General features: G+C 40.6%; 1 protein-coding gene across 1 annotated transcript in view; it reads right to left on the minus strand.

Moving 5' to 3' along the window:
* Positions 1-1,359: 1,359 nt before the first annotated feature.
* LOC109934587 (histone acetyltransferase p300-like) overlaps positions 1,360-18,611 on the minus strand; it is a 119,105-nt gene continuing 101,853 nt past the window's right edge. Inside the window, exons 25-31 of the mRNA XM_020533311.2 lie at positions 14,320-14,466; positions 13,194-13,307; positions 12,235-12,400; positions 8,612-8,779; positions 7,311-7,472; positions 5,185-5,466; positions 1,360-4,476 (exon numbers count right to left, since the gene is read on the minus strand). Of these exons, the coding sequence (XP_020388900.2) occupies positions 2,236-4,476; positions 5,185-5,466; positions 7,311-7,472; positions 8,612-8,779; positions 12,235-12,400; positions 13,194-13,307; positions 14,320-14,466 (3,280 nt within the window). The 3' untranslated portion in view covers positions 1,360-2,235. The remainder of the gene's footprint in view (positions 4,477-5,184; positions 5,467-7,310; positions 7,473-8,611; positions 8,780-12,234; positions 12,401-13,193; positions 13,308-14,319; positions 14,467-18,611) is intronic.

An 18,611-nucleotide genomic window follows, 5' to 3' on the forward strand; every position in this document is an offset into this window, starting at 1 on the left:
TTTAAATCTCAACATCGCACAGTATAAACCCATACACAGCAAGTTAGTGGATGCTTTAGTGGTGTAGGCAGAGGCATGAATACAAAGAAACCAGGTACATTTTCTTCAAGTGGTGCTTGGACATCTTTTGCATTCACCTGCATAAAAGCATTGGCATTACAGCATCTCCAACCGCGCTGGAAACTACCTCATTACACACTGGTCATTTAGAATACTTGAATTCTCAACATTTCCAACTCGAGGTGAATGGGTTATCAATTGTGCAAAGTTGGAAATTTACAAACAAAAAGATCTCTTAATTGTTCAATTTTTCTACGTTTCAGGTGGTGAGGCCACTGGTTTAAAATGATTTTCTACTTCCGTCAACCCAATCTATGGCCATTTCTTTTCTGTAAACATGGGTAAAACAGTTCTTGAATCGAATAAAGGAACTCCAACACAATTGGGGAACAGGTGGAATATTAAATGAAGTAATGTTTCCTTTAGAACGATGGGGTACAATGCCATTCGAAGACTGATTGCAACCTTCGGTGTCACACGTAACCCCAAGATTACCTCCTCAGCACATATCCACACTAATACTAAGAACACGGATTCCCATCTCATCACCTGGCTCTGCTGCTGCCGCAACCCATGTGCTGGAACTCTCATCCGTGCCTTCGTTTCCTCCATATCTGACTAAACCAATTCTTTGTTGGCTTGCATCCCACATTCTACCCTCCATAAAAATTAATGTAATCCACAACTCTGCTGCCTTTGTTCTCACTTGCACAGAGTCCCATTTGCTACACTGATGGCAACTTATGCAGTACTTAAGTTTTAAAATTCTTAGCCTTGTTTTCTATCCTTCTCTGGCCTCACCCTTATTCTATAATTTCCTTCAACCCCACAAAGCTTGTGCGCTTTTATCAGATTGGCCACTTGAGCACCCCGATATTAAAATCATTCTATCACCGGTACCAAAACAAGCAGGACCCTACATGCTGAAAATTCCTCACATATCCTCTCACAGGATGCTTCTTCATTTAATATACTCCTTAAAACTGCTCTCTTTGACCAGGGTTTCTGCCACAATTGTTCAGCATTCCATTTTTGTTTATAACACTCCTGCAAGGCACCTTTGGAAATTTACTGTGCTACATTAATACAAGTAATTATTTTGGTAGCACCTGCAGCCTTTAGCCCACTTAAAATTTTCTACTTAAAAGATTCACGGATCACCAGCCCAAAATGCATACAGCCCACCAACACTACTACATTGCGAGAAACCTGACCACCAAAAGGGAAATCCAATTTTATTTTCCTTTCTTTTGTCAAGCACCAAAATATGGTGGGAGCATTCATTAAAAATAGGCAGTGTCGCTGTTGCACACAGTTTATTCAACAATATGGTAAATAAGAAAAAAATCAATTGTAGCAGTCTATACAGTGATCCAAAGTTCATATTTATAAGTAATTATCAATAAATTGCATGATTTACACGTTTCTGGATAGGTTTTTCTTTTTTACTGTTTGCCCATTTTTCAAGTTTTACACAGAAGTCTGAAAGAGGAAAAACCAAGGGATGTGTTCAATAAAATCAGCCACACAGTCTCTTTAAAGGATCCTTCGATAGTTGCACCAAAAAAATAAAATAAAAAGTAAAATGTTCACCATTAAACTGAAACCCCCCCCACAATATTCTACATCCGCAGGACGTTTTGGCAGCTGCCAGTTTGTGCAATAGTCTCTCATTCTACCTGTACAAATTATTAATACTTCGAAATTTCTGTTCAAACCCTTGTATTGAAGTGGAAAAAAGTTAAGGGAAGAAGGGATACACAAGGAGGTATCGTAATCCTTTGCTGTCAAAAAAAACAGATGTATACTGTAGCACAGGCTGTTTTTTTTTTCTCTTCTGTGAAATGCTTCGTGTTAATGAACAAATGCTTACAAGATTTTCTGAAGTTAGAAAATAAAAATATGAATTCAACTCTCCTTCTCTTAAAAAATGTTGGTATGGGCTATTTGCAATTGAAACAACAGAACAGGAAAACAAAAAAAAAAAGGGACTGGCTATTCACCAGTCATAACAAAAAATATATTCTTTGTATAATATCATCCCTCAGTTTTTTTCTCAATAAGTTGCAGTTCAGTGAATTCTGGGAAAATAGTCCTCCCTAGAAATTTCAAAATTGTTTTTCAGTACAAAAAACCCTAAGTAAAGACGAAAAATGAGAATTTGCTCCCAAAATGCTACAAGATGTCTAGTGTATTGTGATTAATGTTTGTGCCTGTTAAGTCCGGGTTGTCAGAACCCAAGCCAAGGTCACTGGCGGCACCATGTAAGCCTGCCATTCCAGGGTTAGCAAGTTGAGAAAGCATTGCACTCTGGTCCGGAGCAGCAAAGTGTCCTTGATCCATGGGGTTTCCCTGGGCAGCTACCATCCCTGGATGTGGCGAATTAGTCTGTGGCGAGACATGATGCGGAGATGGTTGAGGCTGCATCCTGGGTGACGGGCTGGAATGAGGTGGCTGGGACTGCGGGCGTGGGGAAGGCACGGGCTGTGGGGACCGCACCTGGTTACTGAGGGAGGATGGGTGCTGGCCCTGGAGATGAGGTGACTGGGCCTGGCCAGGGAGCATGTGTTGCTGTGGACTCATGGAATTGGACTGGGCAGGAGAACCCATCTGCTGTTGCTGCTGCTGCAGGATTCGCTGATGGAGGGCCTGATGGAGACTGGAACTGCCCTCTGCCCCCATTCCCGCTTGTGGAAGCTGGCTCATCTGTCCCATCGGTTGTCCCACTTGTCCCATGGTTCCCTGCTGCATGGGAATATGATGCTGTATCCTCTGTTGTTGCTGCTGCTGTTGCATGGGATAACCAGATCCTTGAGGTTGTTGAAATTGGTTAGCCATTCCAGCACTCATGCTGGGGGTTGGCTGCTGTTGCTGCTGTTTCTGTTGCATGAGCTGCCGTCGCATCAAAAGCTCCCTAAAGTTGGAGTTCATAGTGGGGTGATTCATGTTCATGGTCTGTCCCTGTGCATTCATCCCACCCATGCTTTGTTGCTGCTGCTGCTGCTGCTGCTGAGGCATGTTAGGCCGTTGAGCACCAGGCTGCATGGGGCTCATGTTCTGCATACCTGGGTTGCCATGCATGCCCTGCTGCCCTTGAAGGCCTGGTTGAGACTGCATTCCAGGCTGTGGTTGCATTCCAGGCTGACCCTGCATACTTGGCTGACCTTGGCCTCCTTGATACCTAGCTGCCCTTTGCTTGATGAAAGCAGCCATGAGCTGGGGGTTAGAGCGGAGAATAGCGAGTACTTGCTGCTGCTGCATGGGGGAGCTTGGAGACCTCAGTGTCCGCAATAAATCTTGCAGGGCTCCTTGGGGAATGGTACCTCTGTTAGGTTGAGGCACGCCTGATGCAACTGGGCACATGGGCGGTGGTGGCTGGGGCTGCATGTTAATTTGCAGTGCTTGTTGGTTCATCTGCATGACTGGTCGCTGCATTCCCTGTGGATGTTGCTGAGTCTGGGCCATTCCAGCTTGTCCCCACTGTGCCTGTTGCATATTAGCTGGCCCCATTCCCTGATCTGTATGGGTGGGGCCTCTCTGTGATTGCTGTGGGTTCATGTTCATTCCAGCCATTTGATTCATGGGTGCTACATGAGGATTCATTACTCCAGGCCTTTGAAAAGATTGCTGCTGCGCCATCAGTCGCTGGGCATCGGCTGCTCTTTGAATCTGCATGGCCATTTCCACAGCAGCTGGTGGTGGCTGTTGAGTAGGAGGTGCAACTTGGGCAGCAGATACCACTGGTCCAGCTGGCTTGCCTTGCGGTATAGGAGCTTGTGGTTGACTTCTTGCCATATTGCTGTAGGAAGGCATGTTGGTTGGTGGCGGTGGCTGGGGCTGGGGCTGCGGCTGTGGCTGCGGTTGAGCTGCGGGTTGGGGCTGAGGAGTCTGTGGGGTACTTGGTTGTTGCCCTGTTGGTGTAGTGGGCGCAGTGCCACTTGGAGATGGCAAACTTTGCTGTCCTACACCTCCACGCTGCATTGTGGCCATCCTCCTGCGTAGCATCTGGGCTTGCTGCAGACGGTGCTGTAGCTGTTGCTGACGAAGCTTGTGCTTGATATTGAGACAGAACGGCACAGGACACTTGGTTTCTTGGCAGTGCTTAGCATGGTAGCAACAGAGTGCAATAAGCTGCTTGCAGATTGGGCAGCCACCATTGGTCTTGCGTTTGCACCCCTTGGTGTGCTGGACTACTCTCTTCATCTTCTGGCAGGAAGGCAAAGAACAGTTGGCATTGCGACACTGGCAGGCATGGACCAGTGACTGAATGCAGCGCTGGATGCTGAGACGCCTTGAATCCCCAGTGCTGGCTTCTGACCCTTGTGCATTACTCTCATCATCCAAACCCAGGCCTAGTTTCTCCATCTTGTGCTCATGCCCCTTAGTGTTAAAGCAGTTGACACAGAGGTCATAATCCTAGGGAAAGCAAAATTAGAAATAATTAGTTCCAACATTTGTCTAAATCTTAAAAGCTTGAAAGTTGCTACCTTAAGTTTACTTAGCAATTCATTCTTAGAATATAACTTAAACACTTTGTATATATTTACAACAGAGTTTGAAAGGGTCAAAGTAAAATGACAGGTTGCGTAAACTTGTATTCTGAGATTAGAAGGATGAAGTGAAGTAATTAACATGTTGAAAATAATTCCACAATATAGTTACAGATAAGCTATTTCCTGTGGACATCCTGACTTTATGAACAGAACTAGGCCATTCAGTACTGAAATCAGGAAGATATTTTTTCAGATAAAGAGAGAGAAATAGACAGGTAATTAGGTAATGTTATTAAGGAATATGGAGCTTAGGAATGGATCAGCCACTGTCTAACTGGGTTACAATAACAGGCTGAAAGGCCTCCACCTATAGATTGTGGTCCTGATCGGTTACATATTTATTAACTTGAGCAAATGGAGCCAATTAAGTCAACCAGAAAAAGTCAATTTCTAATCTATTGAGCTAATTAACCAATCAATGCACAGATTCAGCCATAACCCTCTTGCCTACTATAAACATGCTTGCACTAAGAGGCCTTCATATGAGAATGGAAAATACTTTTGTACACATTTCCATACTTTTGTTTTGATATATACTGGACAGGAATAGCAAACGAAGACTAGCACACACCTCACAAACAGTGCAGTGCCACCTGGTCTCCACATGGTGTTTGCACTCATTACATGTATATACAAAGCGATCCTGGCCCTGATTGTGAAGTTCCACCAACATACACATGGTTGACCACTTGGCTCTTCTTAATGAAGAGAACTCCATGTGTTTGTCTCTTGCCAGTGTGAGAAAAGCATCACGCCCATCCATCAGGTCGCATGCAATGAGTGGGTCTGGATCCAAGATGGTTGGCAAAGAGTTAGAGTTGGGACCTGCGATCAGACGGATCACAAAAAACACCTGTAAAATTGAAAAGATAAAACAATTAAAATTAAAACCAAGTAAAATACCATTCTCAATCTTTTCCCCTCTAGGGATTTCACCATGATTACCAAATATAAATCTTAATATCACAATTTATCTTGTGATAGGAATTAACAGAACTCTACTGGTCCACACAGGACAGCTACCATGATGACTTTCCATCCAAGTAATTATTAAATTGATCCAAAAGCATGTCCCAAAATATCCTTATTAGCAACTGATGTTCATCTAATGTGTTTTAAAAAACTGCCCTAAATTTACCCAAAAATGTAGTCGGCATTCATAGTAGCTACCAGATTTGTCTTGTCTGGACACCTAGTGTTTAAAGAGACTAATTTTACCATTCTTCAGACATTGCTTCCACTATTACACTTATAAATTACACTAGACACTAGATAGGTGTGCTTTTTAAAAGAAGTGGAGCGCTGGATTTCACAAATCAGGGTAACAGAATCCGAACATATAAACAGCCTGAAAAGTGATCAGCAATTAACCTCAGAAGTGGTCATAACTCCCAGGTTTGAGCCAGCGGGCACAAGAGTTGCGTGATAAGACTTACTATTGAAATTCAACAAAAACAAATTGTTAATTCAACTGTCTCCATTTCAATCTTCACTCACTGTTCAGGTGATGATGAATCAATGTAAAATTCTAAAGGAGCAGGGAGTGCTTGCTCAAGGCTACTCATCATGTGCCTGTCTGAACTAAATGTCAACCACATATTCAATTTATGAGGGCATCAGCTTCTTCCCATCCTCATTAATCACAAAAAAAAAATACACAGTGACCATCAGAAATGAAAATCCTGGGAAAGGTGCAGTATCTGCCCCAGCTGAGATGAGCTAACATCACACATATTTGAGATCCAATCCAATCCTTCCTGTGTTAATGGCTTACATAACCACGAGGTGTTTTGTTTTAAAATGGGATACAAGCATCATTGGTAGGGCCAGCATTTATTGCCCAGGAGACAGGTTAAGAGTCACCCATATTGCTGTGGGTCTTGTGTCACATGTAGGCCAGATTAAAGCAGGACAGCAGTTGCTTTGCCTAAACGGCATTAGTGAAAGGTAAGTTTTTCCAACAATCAACATGGTCATCACTAAACTCTTAATTCCAGATTTATATGGAATTCAAATTACACCATCTATCATGGCGGGATTTAAACCTGGGTCCCTAGAACATTACCTGGGTCTCTGGATTACTAATCTAGTGATGACACCACTTGGCCATTGCCTCCCCGTATGCTTCATAAATGAACTTCAGGTTTATTTTATGACAGAACCAAGATATTACAAATTAATATTTGGGGGGAATTGGAAAAATTCTTATTCCACACAAATAATGCAACATATAGCACGGTGGAACATGTGTTTGCCTTTGATTGCTCTGCTGAATTTGACCATTCTGAGATGAAATAATATTTACTAAATTTAAGGGGTTGGGGGAAATCTTCTGGCACAGTTGGTAGTATCCCAACCACTGAGCCAAGAAGGTTGGGGTCAAGCCCTGGAGGGGATCAGATTGGTGCCAACATACAGGGTTCAATGCTTGTTCCAGCTGAGGTAGAGTTGGGGTCTATCTTCTTACTCTACCCCTGTGCCGTGGGTCAGACACGCCTTCAAGAAGGGAACTGAGGAAGGGATAGGGGAAGAACAGTGACTTCATGCTTTTTCAAGGCTATTTTCAAACCAACTTTTGCAGAAACCAAATAACAGTAGGTTTATCTGTATTTGATATGGGATAAAATAAATAAAATAATAAAGGAGACAAGTCATCAATTATCCAGCTCAGAGTAAACAAGAGCAAGAAATAAGTACCTCCTTGTGCTTTTCCATGGTGGCATAAAGCTTTTGCGAGAGGTCATTGGACACATTGGGCATCCCTGGTTTCTTCTTGTTACCTCGGCTCAGGCTGCTCTTATTCTTGCTCGTTTTCTTGTTATTCTTTTTCTTTGCATTTTTGCTGTCTCCCTTCTTTCCCTGAAAGTTCAGTGTAAATTTGGCAGTTACCACAATGCTTCAAGTGTGGTTTGTTTTGTTTTGAAATGGTACACAAAACCAATTCTCTCAACTTGAAAGTAGCTAAAGGGAAGTGTTCAGGATGGGAAAGGAAATGACAATTCAGCTGATTCTGCCAGCTGGGGTCTTGCATATCCATTACTGCTTTCTAAATGATACCATTTTCAATTCAAGAAATCCTGATTAGATAGGTACAGTTGACAGGTATGCCAAAAACTGCTATTCGCTTTTACTATGGCTAGATCTTAAAAAGTGTTTTTTCCTTGGGGGGGGGGGGGGGGGGGGGAGAGCGGGGAGTGGTGCGGGAGAGAGGAGAAATGAGGAGACTGCAGCAAATGCTTGTGGTTTTAAAAGGGAGAGAGTAATTCAATTATTTTTCCTTCACCTTTACATGGCAATATCTCCAGATCTGGAAAACATTATCAGGGAAATGTGCATCACAACAGGTTAGGTTTTAATGAATAAACATGTTACTTACTTTCACATTCAGAACACAAGGGAGGGCACACCTCAAATGTTGTGTTTCATGGAAATGCAATGAGGGTTATTTCGCTGTTCCAAGAAATCAATTTTTTTTTTTTTTTTTAAAAATCTACAAACTTACCTTGTTTAAAACTTTATTTTACCCAGGCTCAAAAATCATAAGAAAATTGTCAGTTTGGAAATAGTTGTTGAGATAGGGAGGCATCTTTCAGTGATAAAAGACTAAAATCAATAAATATACATTACTATGCAGGGCATTCACTCTTAGGGAGTATTGTCTTTCATTATTCAAGTGTCCATACTGAATTGAAGAGAATATACTTTCCTTCTATGATACTTCCCCATTAATTACAGCTGAGAAAGAAATATGCTCCAGACTTTTAGCTGTACTGGCTGCTAAAAAATGCGTTTGTCCAGAAACAATTCACCTCTGATCTCACTGCCACATGGCAGACAATGCTGAGTGCAGGACAGGTCGAATACTGTCCGATTTCTAAAAATTAAACCAATCTCTCGAATTTAGATACGATACGCAGCATCTGTAGGGATATGCTCATGTAGTGCATCTGTTTTGATTAATGGAATACAATTCCAAATGACCAATCGCAGTGACTTACATCAGTGCTCTCACTAGATGTGTTGTTTTCCTCCCTCTTACGTTCCTCTTCTTCCTGCTCCAGCTCCTTGATACTTTCCTCCAACACATTTGGCCAGAAGTCACCTTCAAAATACGGCAATTCCTTTGCACTAGTCAACCTATCCTCTGTTGCCTGTTTAAATATATCCTGCAAGGAGGAAGCACATTAGAGATCAATATTGCTGAAAAATGCCACTCTGTTGAAGATTTTCGTCTTGTACCTAATCATAAGAGTGCAAATTCAAGGGGAAAAACCAACACTGCACAGAGGAGACTGATTAGTTGGTAACTGGACTCTGATTGGTAGAGGCATTGCCATAGAGAATGCACCCATTAATGCTGATCGACAGTTAACAACCATTTGATAAGTAATAAATTAGAAAATCACATTAAGAACACATGTATCATTCAGTGCACATGTTCAATAAGTTTACATGGTACAGATAGCATTACTATGCTGTAATGCATAAAATGATGCAGATCTGTTGATCACAAGTCAAACTCAAATCTAGAAAAAAATCCATTTTACCCTTAATATCAACCACAGTTTCTACATCTGAACTGAAAAAAATCCCAGCCATTGTTCTGTCATTTACCAGCACAACAAGTATTTGGTTCAATAAATCATTTGTTCACTCAATTAACTCAATGGTTAGCAGTGCCAATATTTCTTCTAAGCTGTTTGCAAAAAGCCTCAGGTGACCAGTGCTGCTAAATTGTTAAGTTGAGCATAACAAAAAAAGGGGCATTATAGCAACTGACACCAGATGAAACACTGCCAAAATGTAGTTCAATCCTACAATTATGGAGGCAATCTGGATTGTTGAGAGGACAGATGAATAATGTCACTCCCCATGGCAAGTTTTCAATTTAATCTGAAGGAAGTTATGCTCTCTTCTCTAACAGCATCCCCACCCAAGGGACATACCAGAACATTCTAGTTCTGACAATGCAGCACTCTTCTCAGATATGGGACTTGAACACACAACAGCCTTTTTTATTCATACATGGGATGTATGCACTGCTTGTCAGGCCAGCATTTATTGAAGTTCTGAAGAATAACATTAGACACAAAATCAGTATTTGTCTCCACAGATGCTGCCAGACCTGCTGAGTTATTCCAGCACATTCCAATTTTATTTATTGTCCTCCCTGACTGAACCACTGGTGAGCTGCCTTCTTGAAATGTTAATAATTAGAAATGAGAAGCAAGGTTGACACATAGAGGTGTGGAATATATACCACCAGCCATTGGTTCAACTTGTGCTGTAGTAGCCACTTAATTTTATTTAGTTGTTATAAAGAAATGTTTTATATGACTCGACTAATTTTTAAAAAAATTCTTTCATGACATGTTAGTGTCTCTGTTCAAGCCCAAATGCTAATCGTTAATTGGTCTTAAACAGACTGGTTTGCTTGGCCATTTCGGAGAAGGCTTAAGAGTCAGAGTCAATCATAATTGCTATGCTTTGCAGTCACATATAGGCTAATAAGGACAACAGACTTTCTTGCTCAAAAGGACATCAGTGAACCAGATGGGTTTTTCAAAAGGTAATGAGTGTTTCAGCCACCATTACTGAGACCGGCTTTATATGCCATATTTATATTTGAATATTTCCAAGACATCAGCTGTCAGGTGGACTGTGAGCCCATGTCCTCAGAGCACTAGCCTAGGCCTAAGTATTACCACTCTAGTCACATTACCACTGTGCCAGATCTTCCTTAATTTTAACAGTATACAGTTGAGTGCTACTTTGATATGACAACAAACTGCACTGCAATGACAAAAAACTAGCTAAAAAATAAATTTTGGAAACAAATTACAAAAAGACAATGAAGCTTGACTACTAGCGTCATATCTATCTTAGTGGGCACTGAGTGAATGTTCAAATGAGTTTCAAATTCATGACTGGTTCACACAAATGTGTTGTTCCAATTAATCTACATCTGCAATTGCTGATTTCCTCAGTCAATGCCTTATCATGCCTTGGAAAAATAATGTCCAGAAGAACTTCCACTGTCTTCCATCCCGATTGTCGACCAGGTATGGACCTAGATTTCCTGTGAGCGGGTGTTTCATTCTCTCCTTCACTGACGTGATCCTTTTCAATGATTTATTATTAGTTAGTTCACCTTTACTTGCTTCTCACCAAGATAATTTGCAGATACCGAATCAGTTTTCAAAAGCACAATGATGACACCTCTCTAAATTTTTTGTCTGGCCCCATTATCAGACTGCATGCCTGGTATGCCACAATTTCTTGCTTCACTTCTCTCTCCAGATTGGGACAGATTGTTTACAACCCCAGTATCCCATTCTACCTTATGCTGACCTCTGACTCCATTTCCTCTCCATCAATAGACCAGTTTCTCTTCCATTTATAATCTCACTGATCTCTGCCTCTACCTCTTGCGAGATGAAATCCTGGTCTGCACCTTCGTAACCAAAATTCCTGTACTTTCAAATCTGTAAATTCTGGCTCTTCCAAAGTTCTGCTGCCTATATTCTACTCTGCAGTAAGTTCACCTAACATCTCAACACCTGGTTCTCATTACATCCCATACTTAGGCTTCTCACTTAAGTTTACATTCCTCTTTGGGTTTGCTCCTCCATATTGCCCCTCTAAGCACAATGCCCTCAGACCTCTTCAGTCCTTTGACCCTGGTACTTTTTTAAGGGTCCAACCTCCCCCCCCATGATTCAGCAGAGCCATGGGGTATTTCTTCTACTTTTAAGGTAACATCCAGGTCATACAAATGCCAAGCCATCACCATTACCAATAAGAGACAACATAATCACTGCCCCTCGATATTAAATGGTGTTACCATCAATGAATTCCCACTATTAATATCCTGGGGATACCACTGACCAGAAACTCAACTGGACTAGCCACGTAAACAGAAGTGGCTACAAAAACAGGTCAGAGGCTAGAAATACTGCAGCGAGCAATTCACTTCTTGATTCCTCACAGCATTTACAAGGCACAAGTCAGGATTGTGATGGAATATTCTCCACTTGCCTGGAAGGGTACGACACTAACACTCAAGAAGCTTGACACCATCCAGGACAAAGCAGCCCGCATGATTGGCACTACATCCATATACATCAACTCCCTCCACCACAGATGCTCAGTAACAGCAGTGTGTACTATCTACAAGATGCCCTGCAGAAATTCAAAAATCCTCAGACAGCACTTCCCAAACCATGACCATGACCATGACCATTTTCATCTAGTAAGTCAAGGACAGCAGACACATGGGAACACTCACCACCTGCAAGTTCCCCTCTAAACCACTCACCATCTTGACTTGGTAATATATCATCATTCCTTCACTGTCGCTTGGTCCAAATCCTGGAATTCCCTCCGTAACAGCATTGTGGGTCACCCTGCCGCAGGCAGACTGCAGCAGTTCAAGAAGGCAGTTCACGACCACCTTCTCAAGGGCAACAAGGAACGGGCAATAAATGCTAGCCAGCTAGCATTCCACAAATGAACAAAAGAGTGTTCCTACATCAGTGTAAGTTGCAGTTACAACAAGAATTGGTGTGCATCCCAATGGGACACTTGAATTTAGTATAATAATGAAGTCCATGCAAAATACCTTATAATCATGAATTATTCGCTCAGCCACTGCCTTGTCCAACATCTTCTTGTACCATTCTTGCAGCCTTTTGGGCTTGGGGATTTTCTGGTCGAGTGGATGGCAGTGAAAAATGTAATCATCACCTTCACTTGGTGGACAGGCCCAAATGTGCCCTGCTGTGTATCTGGGATAAGAATAAATTATAGGAAGTATAAAGTCAGTGAATTGTTTTATGTGGTTGCACACAGTTCAGGTTGAGGTCACAATGTAAACCCCGGCAACAGAGATTGGTCTCCTTGTAGAGAAGATGCAGGAAAAAGTCCCATGCGCCCACGTGCTTCCAAAGGTTACCTCAACATTTTAGAAAAAAATTTTAGACACCTGATTAGGTGCACAGTTCTATTCTTTGAAACTGATCCAGTATGAGCAGCATGGTGGCTCAGTGGGTAGCACTGCTGCCTCTCAACGCCAGGGACTTGGGTTCAATTCCACCGTCAGGCGACTGTCTGTGTAGAGTTTGCACATTCTCCCTGTTTCTGCATGGGTTTCCTCCAGATGCACTGGTTTCCTCCCACAGTCCGAAGATGTGCAGGTTAGATGGATTAGCCACGGGAAATGCAAGGTTACAAGGACAGGTTGTGGGTTGGGCCTGGGTGGGCTGCTTTTCAGAGAGTTGGTGTGGATGCAAAGTGCAGAATGGCCTGCTTCCACACTGTAGGAATTCTATTATTTCATCTGATGAAAAATTATTAGTTGCATTTACTTAACACTAAGCACTGTCAAAAGCACAAATTACCATCCTCCTGTATTGTTTCCTTTTCTTTCAATAGTTTCCCTCTCATTAAACAAATTGCCACAATCAACATCAAGTAGGAGCATTGTGAAAATAATCAAGATGCAAGATAACCAGTGTCCGAATCTGAAGATCGTGATTTTGGTGCACTGAGCACAGCAGCCTTCCCAAAGTGTACACTTACCCCAATTTCCTTACGTATTCTAAATACCCAATCAGGATTTCATGATAGACAGCTGTTCTCAGACATCGAGGGCGGAAGAAATGTACACTGTCGAGGTATGATATGTACACACGTCTAATAAAGGAAAGAGAATAATTGTTAAAAGCAAAGAAAAAAATTTCAAGCTGCAGTATCCTTCTTTGATGGGTTCTTAGCTCAACATCATTGTTAGATGCAAGCATAACTTTTTTGATATTAAAAGCACTGAATATTATACACCAGACCCCAGTTCAAGTAGTAAATTTGTAACCACAACAAAGTCAGATCTTGCAAGCAAGAAAACAAACACTTAAAAAGTATATTGCAGAATAAGCATGCAATGACAATATGATGATTTGGTCCATAAACCACGATAACTTCCAGTCAAACATTCACCTGGTATTTGAAACACCCAAAACCTTGCTCTTTTGAAAAAGGTACTGATAAATATTAACTAGCTATGCTGTGACTGGAAGTGAAAAGGCAGAAATAATATTTAGGACAAAAGAAAAGCTTAAATGCACATCCATCTCTTTTTCATTGTTCACCCTCACCCATGCCTCGCTCTTCTTCCTTCCCAGAAATCCATCCAAATTTTCTCTTGAACCCATGTGTGTTAAACCTGCCTCAATAATCATCTTTTATAAAATAATGCAAATTTTATTTAACTAGCCCCTTTCACTTCAACTTAAATCATTTTTTAAACCTACGTGCCCTTTGCCATCATGAGCAACTTGTCAGCAATTGGCTTAATGATTTGAAAATCTTGAAAGAAACTTTTGAGTAAATTTCCATATCCCATCACACCTCCATAAACTAAGCATGCTCAAATTCCTGAAGCTTTATTCACTAACTCAAAGTTGAGATTCTAAAACTTAAAGTTTGAGAGAAAAGGTCAGGAGCCGATCTTACATGAGATTGACCATTACTCAAATATTTTATTCAAAACATATGTATACACAAAAAAATTCTCAATGTCTCACCTCATACTCTCAAGTACATGATGTGACATCTGACTGACACTGTAGCAAATAATCATGCAACATTCAAAATTGCTGCTACACAGGCAATAATGCGATTTTTAAAACTAGTGAATCATTGGGCTCACCTCTGATTGGGTGGAGGACAATCTGAACCGTACTCCTGCACGTGCATGCCGAAGAAACATACGTCCACACCATCAATTTCTTCGAAGGCAAACAAAGCTTTTGTTCGATAAGGAAATGACTCTGCCATCTCCCCATTATCAACAAACCTAGAAGGAATACATCAAGTAACTAATGCTTTGACCGAATTCTCTACTTTTGGCAATGGAATGCACCTTCAAGATGTAATATGTATAAAATGAACTTAACTGTAATAATAATCACATTTGTAAACCCTAAGCCAACCTGCAAGATGAACCAAAAGATTAGAACATATTGCACTGTTCCCAACCTTCAGATCTGAATGTAATTGAGGACCTATATAAGACAATGAAGTTCTCAATAATAATTGAAACCTGTAGAATAAGATGGATAAGGCACACAGAAGAACAACATTATCTTTAAAAATTCTCCAATACCAACTGAATTTAAGTTATCACTGATCCACTAGATCAGTGATAACTTTAATTCAGTGTATTGGAGAATTTTTAATTACTAAAATTAGTAAAAGCACCTGACTGGCAAAGTCTGGCTCACTCTTGGTTATATAACTTCATGCATTCAAACCGAAATTAAACACAATATTAAGAACATAAGAACCAGGAGCAGAAGTAGGCCATCTGGCCCTTCGAGCCTGCACTGTCATTCAATAAGATCATGGCTGATCTTTTCATGGCCTCAGCTCCACTTACCCACCCTCTCACCATAACTCTTAATTCCTTTACTATTCAAAAAATTATCTTAGCTTTAAAAACATTCAATGAGGAAGCCTCAATTACTTCACTCATTCACAACCCTTTGGGTGAAGAACTTCCTCCTCGATTCAGTCCTAAATCTTCTCCCCCTAATTTTGAGGCTATGCCCTCTTGTTCTAGTTTCACCTGCCAGTGGAAACATCCTCCATGCTATCTTATCTATTCCCTTCATAATTGTGTTTCTTAGATCTCCCCTCATTCTTCTAAATTCCAATGAATATAATTCCCAGTCTACTCAGTCGCTCCTCGTAAACCAACGCTCTCAACTCTGGAAACAACCTGGTGAGCCTCCTCTGCACCCCCTCCAGTGCTAATACATCCTTTCTCAAGTAAGGAGACCAAAACTGCACACAGTATTCTAGGTGTAGCCTCACCAGCACCCTGTACAGCTGCAGCATAATCCCTCTAGCAATCAAGGACAAAATTCCATATACCTTCTTAATTTCTTTTTAGCACATTAAATAAAATAAAAAATATGTTTGTGAATATAAACAAACAGCAAACTAAAAACCATGTTAAGATGTGTTTTATTTTAAGAAAACCAACAATATGTCACTCAAAAGTTCTATATCAACTGAGTAGCCCTAACTCCAAGATAAGGCAAAAACTTCAGAAGCTTTTGCTGCTTTCACAATTACAAAGAGGACAAAGTACAATAGTCATATTATTAACCAGCTAAAATGCATGTAAATTTAATATTCAGTGGATTCTAAGTAATTCAGAGTTGCATGGTTGCTTCACATCACAGAATTCTTGTCATGTGGGTTCAGGAGGCTTTGAAGACTAAACTGCAAGTGAAAAACTTTTTTTGGAAACAGCAATCTGGAAACCCAAATTATACATTTTGGCTAGTGCATTGGAGCAAAACCAATTACTTTTATCATCATCTCCCAGTTAGTCTGAAGCTCTCTCCACCAACCTACCAATCAATTATTCAGCCAAATTTACTTCTCTTTCAGGCACTTTAAAGATCAGCTAATCCTTACCACACATACTACCTCTGCCCCCCAAGTCCCAGGTTTCAATTTCGATAGAAGCAGCTCTTGATCCAACCATAACCAGAGAATCACTTCAATGATTTCTCTTCTCACTCCTACACTAAACTTGCTTCACCATTTAATAACATGATGGCTGATCCGATGGTAACCAAATCCATATTCCCACCTATTTTACCCCTTTGTTTAGCAATAATCTGTCCATCTCTGCCTTAAAAATATTCAAAGGCTTTGCTTCCACTTGAGGAAGAGTTCCAAAGACTCACCATCCTCTATGACAACTGATAATATTCTATTACATTCCCTAATTACTCGCTTAACCTCCATACTAGCTTTTAGCAATTCATGCACTAGGAAATATAGATCTCTACCTCATAGATCTTCAACTTTTCATCATTTGGATACTATGCTTCCTTTTTAATCTTAGGTCAAAATAGAAAATTTCATGTTCCCAAATTATACTCTATTTGACAGATCTTTGCACACTCAGTTAACCTATCAGTGTCTGGTTTAGCCTCCCCACAACTTACTTTCCCAGTTATACTTCTGTCATCAGCAAATTTGGCTACTACACCTTTTAGCTTTTTCATCCAAATCATTTATAAAAGTTATAAATAGTTGAGGTACTAGCTCCAATCTCCGACACACCACTTGTTACATTCTGCCAACCAGAAAAGGTATTTATATCCACTCTCTGCTTCTTGCTTTACAGCAAATTATCTATCCATGCCAATGTGACACCCGCTACACCATGAGTTTTTATTTTCTGCAATCATCTTTATTGTGGCACTTTATAAAATGCCTTCTGGAAATCTACATCCATCTGTTCCCCATTAACAACAGCATATATTGTATCCTCAAAGGACTCCAACACATTTGTTAAACAGGAGTTTTCTTTCAGAAAACTATGTTGATTCTGCCTGGTTACCATCAACTTATAACAGTTAATAGCAGCTTCTAACATTTTCACTATGACAGATGTTAAGCTAACTAGCATGTAGTTTCCTTCATTCTACCTCCTTCCTTATTTAAATAGAAGTTACATTTGCTGTGCTCCTATCTACTGGGATGTTCCCTAATCTAGGAAATCTTGGGAAATTAAAACCAATGCAATTAAATATCTCACTAGCCACTTATTTCAAGACCCTAGTCCATCAAGATCCTGGCACATGTAAGCCTGTGGCTCCGACAATGTACTCATCACCATTTTCCTAGTGATTACAACTTAGAGTTCCTCACTCCCTTCCATTTCCTGATTTCTAGCTGCTTCTGGGATATCACTTGTATCCTCCATAGTGAAGACAGATGCAAAATAGTTCATTGGCCATTTCCTTACTTTTCATTATCAATTCTCCAGACTCACTATCTTAAAATCTAGAGAGGTTTAACAGGTGACTTTATTGAGGAGTTCAAAAATATGAACAATTTTGACAGGGTAAAGAAAGATATTCAGTTTCCATTACTTGATCTGTCAGTAACGAGAGGGTCGCAATTTCAAGACTGTCAGCAAGAGAACTAGAAGTGGAGAAGAGATTGAACTTCTTTACTCAGTTGTTACAATTTGGAATGCACTGCCTGGGAGAGTGGTGGAAGCAGATTCCATTAGGGGTTTAAGAAGAGAGCTGGATATAGATTTGAAAGTGGTAATTTAGAGGGCTATAGAGGTAGGGCTGGAGAATGGGACTAGCTGGGTAGCCCTTTCAGGAGCTGGTACAGATATGATGCCTTTCCCTCTGTACTGTAAAATTCTAATGATTCTACAAACCAACTGCTATGTTTTTACATCTTTCCTTAAATCAGGAGACAAAACTGCACACAGTATTCGCAATGTGGTCTCCCAATATCCTGTATAATTGGACATATATAACCTTCTATCTATGTTCAATTCTTCTAATAAAGGATAGCATTCCACCAGCCTTCTTAATCACTTGTTGCACCTGCACACTAACATTTTGTGACTCATACATAGAAAATCCCAGACTGCTCTGCACTTTTAAATTTTGCAGTTGTTCTCAGTTTAATAATAATCTGCTTTTTATTCTTCTTCTCAAGTGAATAATTTCACACTTTCCCACATTTATACTCCATCTGCCAGATGTCTACTCACTAAGGGGAGGCAACGGCCTAGTGGATGGACTGTTAATCCAGAAACCCAGATAATGTTCTGGGGACCTGAGTTTGAATCCCACCAAAACAGATGTGGAATTTGAATTCAATTAAAAGTATGGAATTAAGGGTCTAATGATGACTATGAATCCAAGTTTGTTATCAGAAAAACCCGCCAGGATCACCAATGCCCTTTAGAGAAAGAAACTACTGTTCTTACTTGGTCTCGCCTACATCAGACTCCATCCCAAAGCAACGCAGTTGACTCAACTCAGGATAGACAATAAATGATGGCCTAGCCAGTGACGTGAATAAATTAAAATAAAAAGTAACTTTTTTTTCAGTCCGCATCCTTTTAATGTCATCTTGATTTTTTGTGTCATCTGAAATTTAGCAACC

This window comes from Rhincodon typus, chromosome 37, assembly GCF_021869965.1.
Source record: "Rhincodon typus isolate 14 chromosome 37, sRhiTyp1.1, whole genome shotgun sequence".
Classification (NCBI taxonomy): Eukaryota; Metazoa; Chordata; class Chondrichthyes; order Orectolobiformes; family Rhincodontidae; genus Rhincodon; species Rhincodon typus.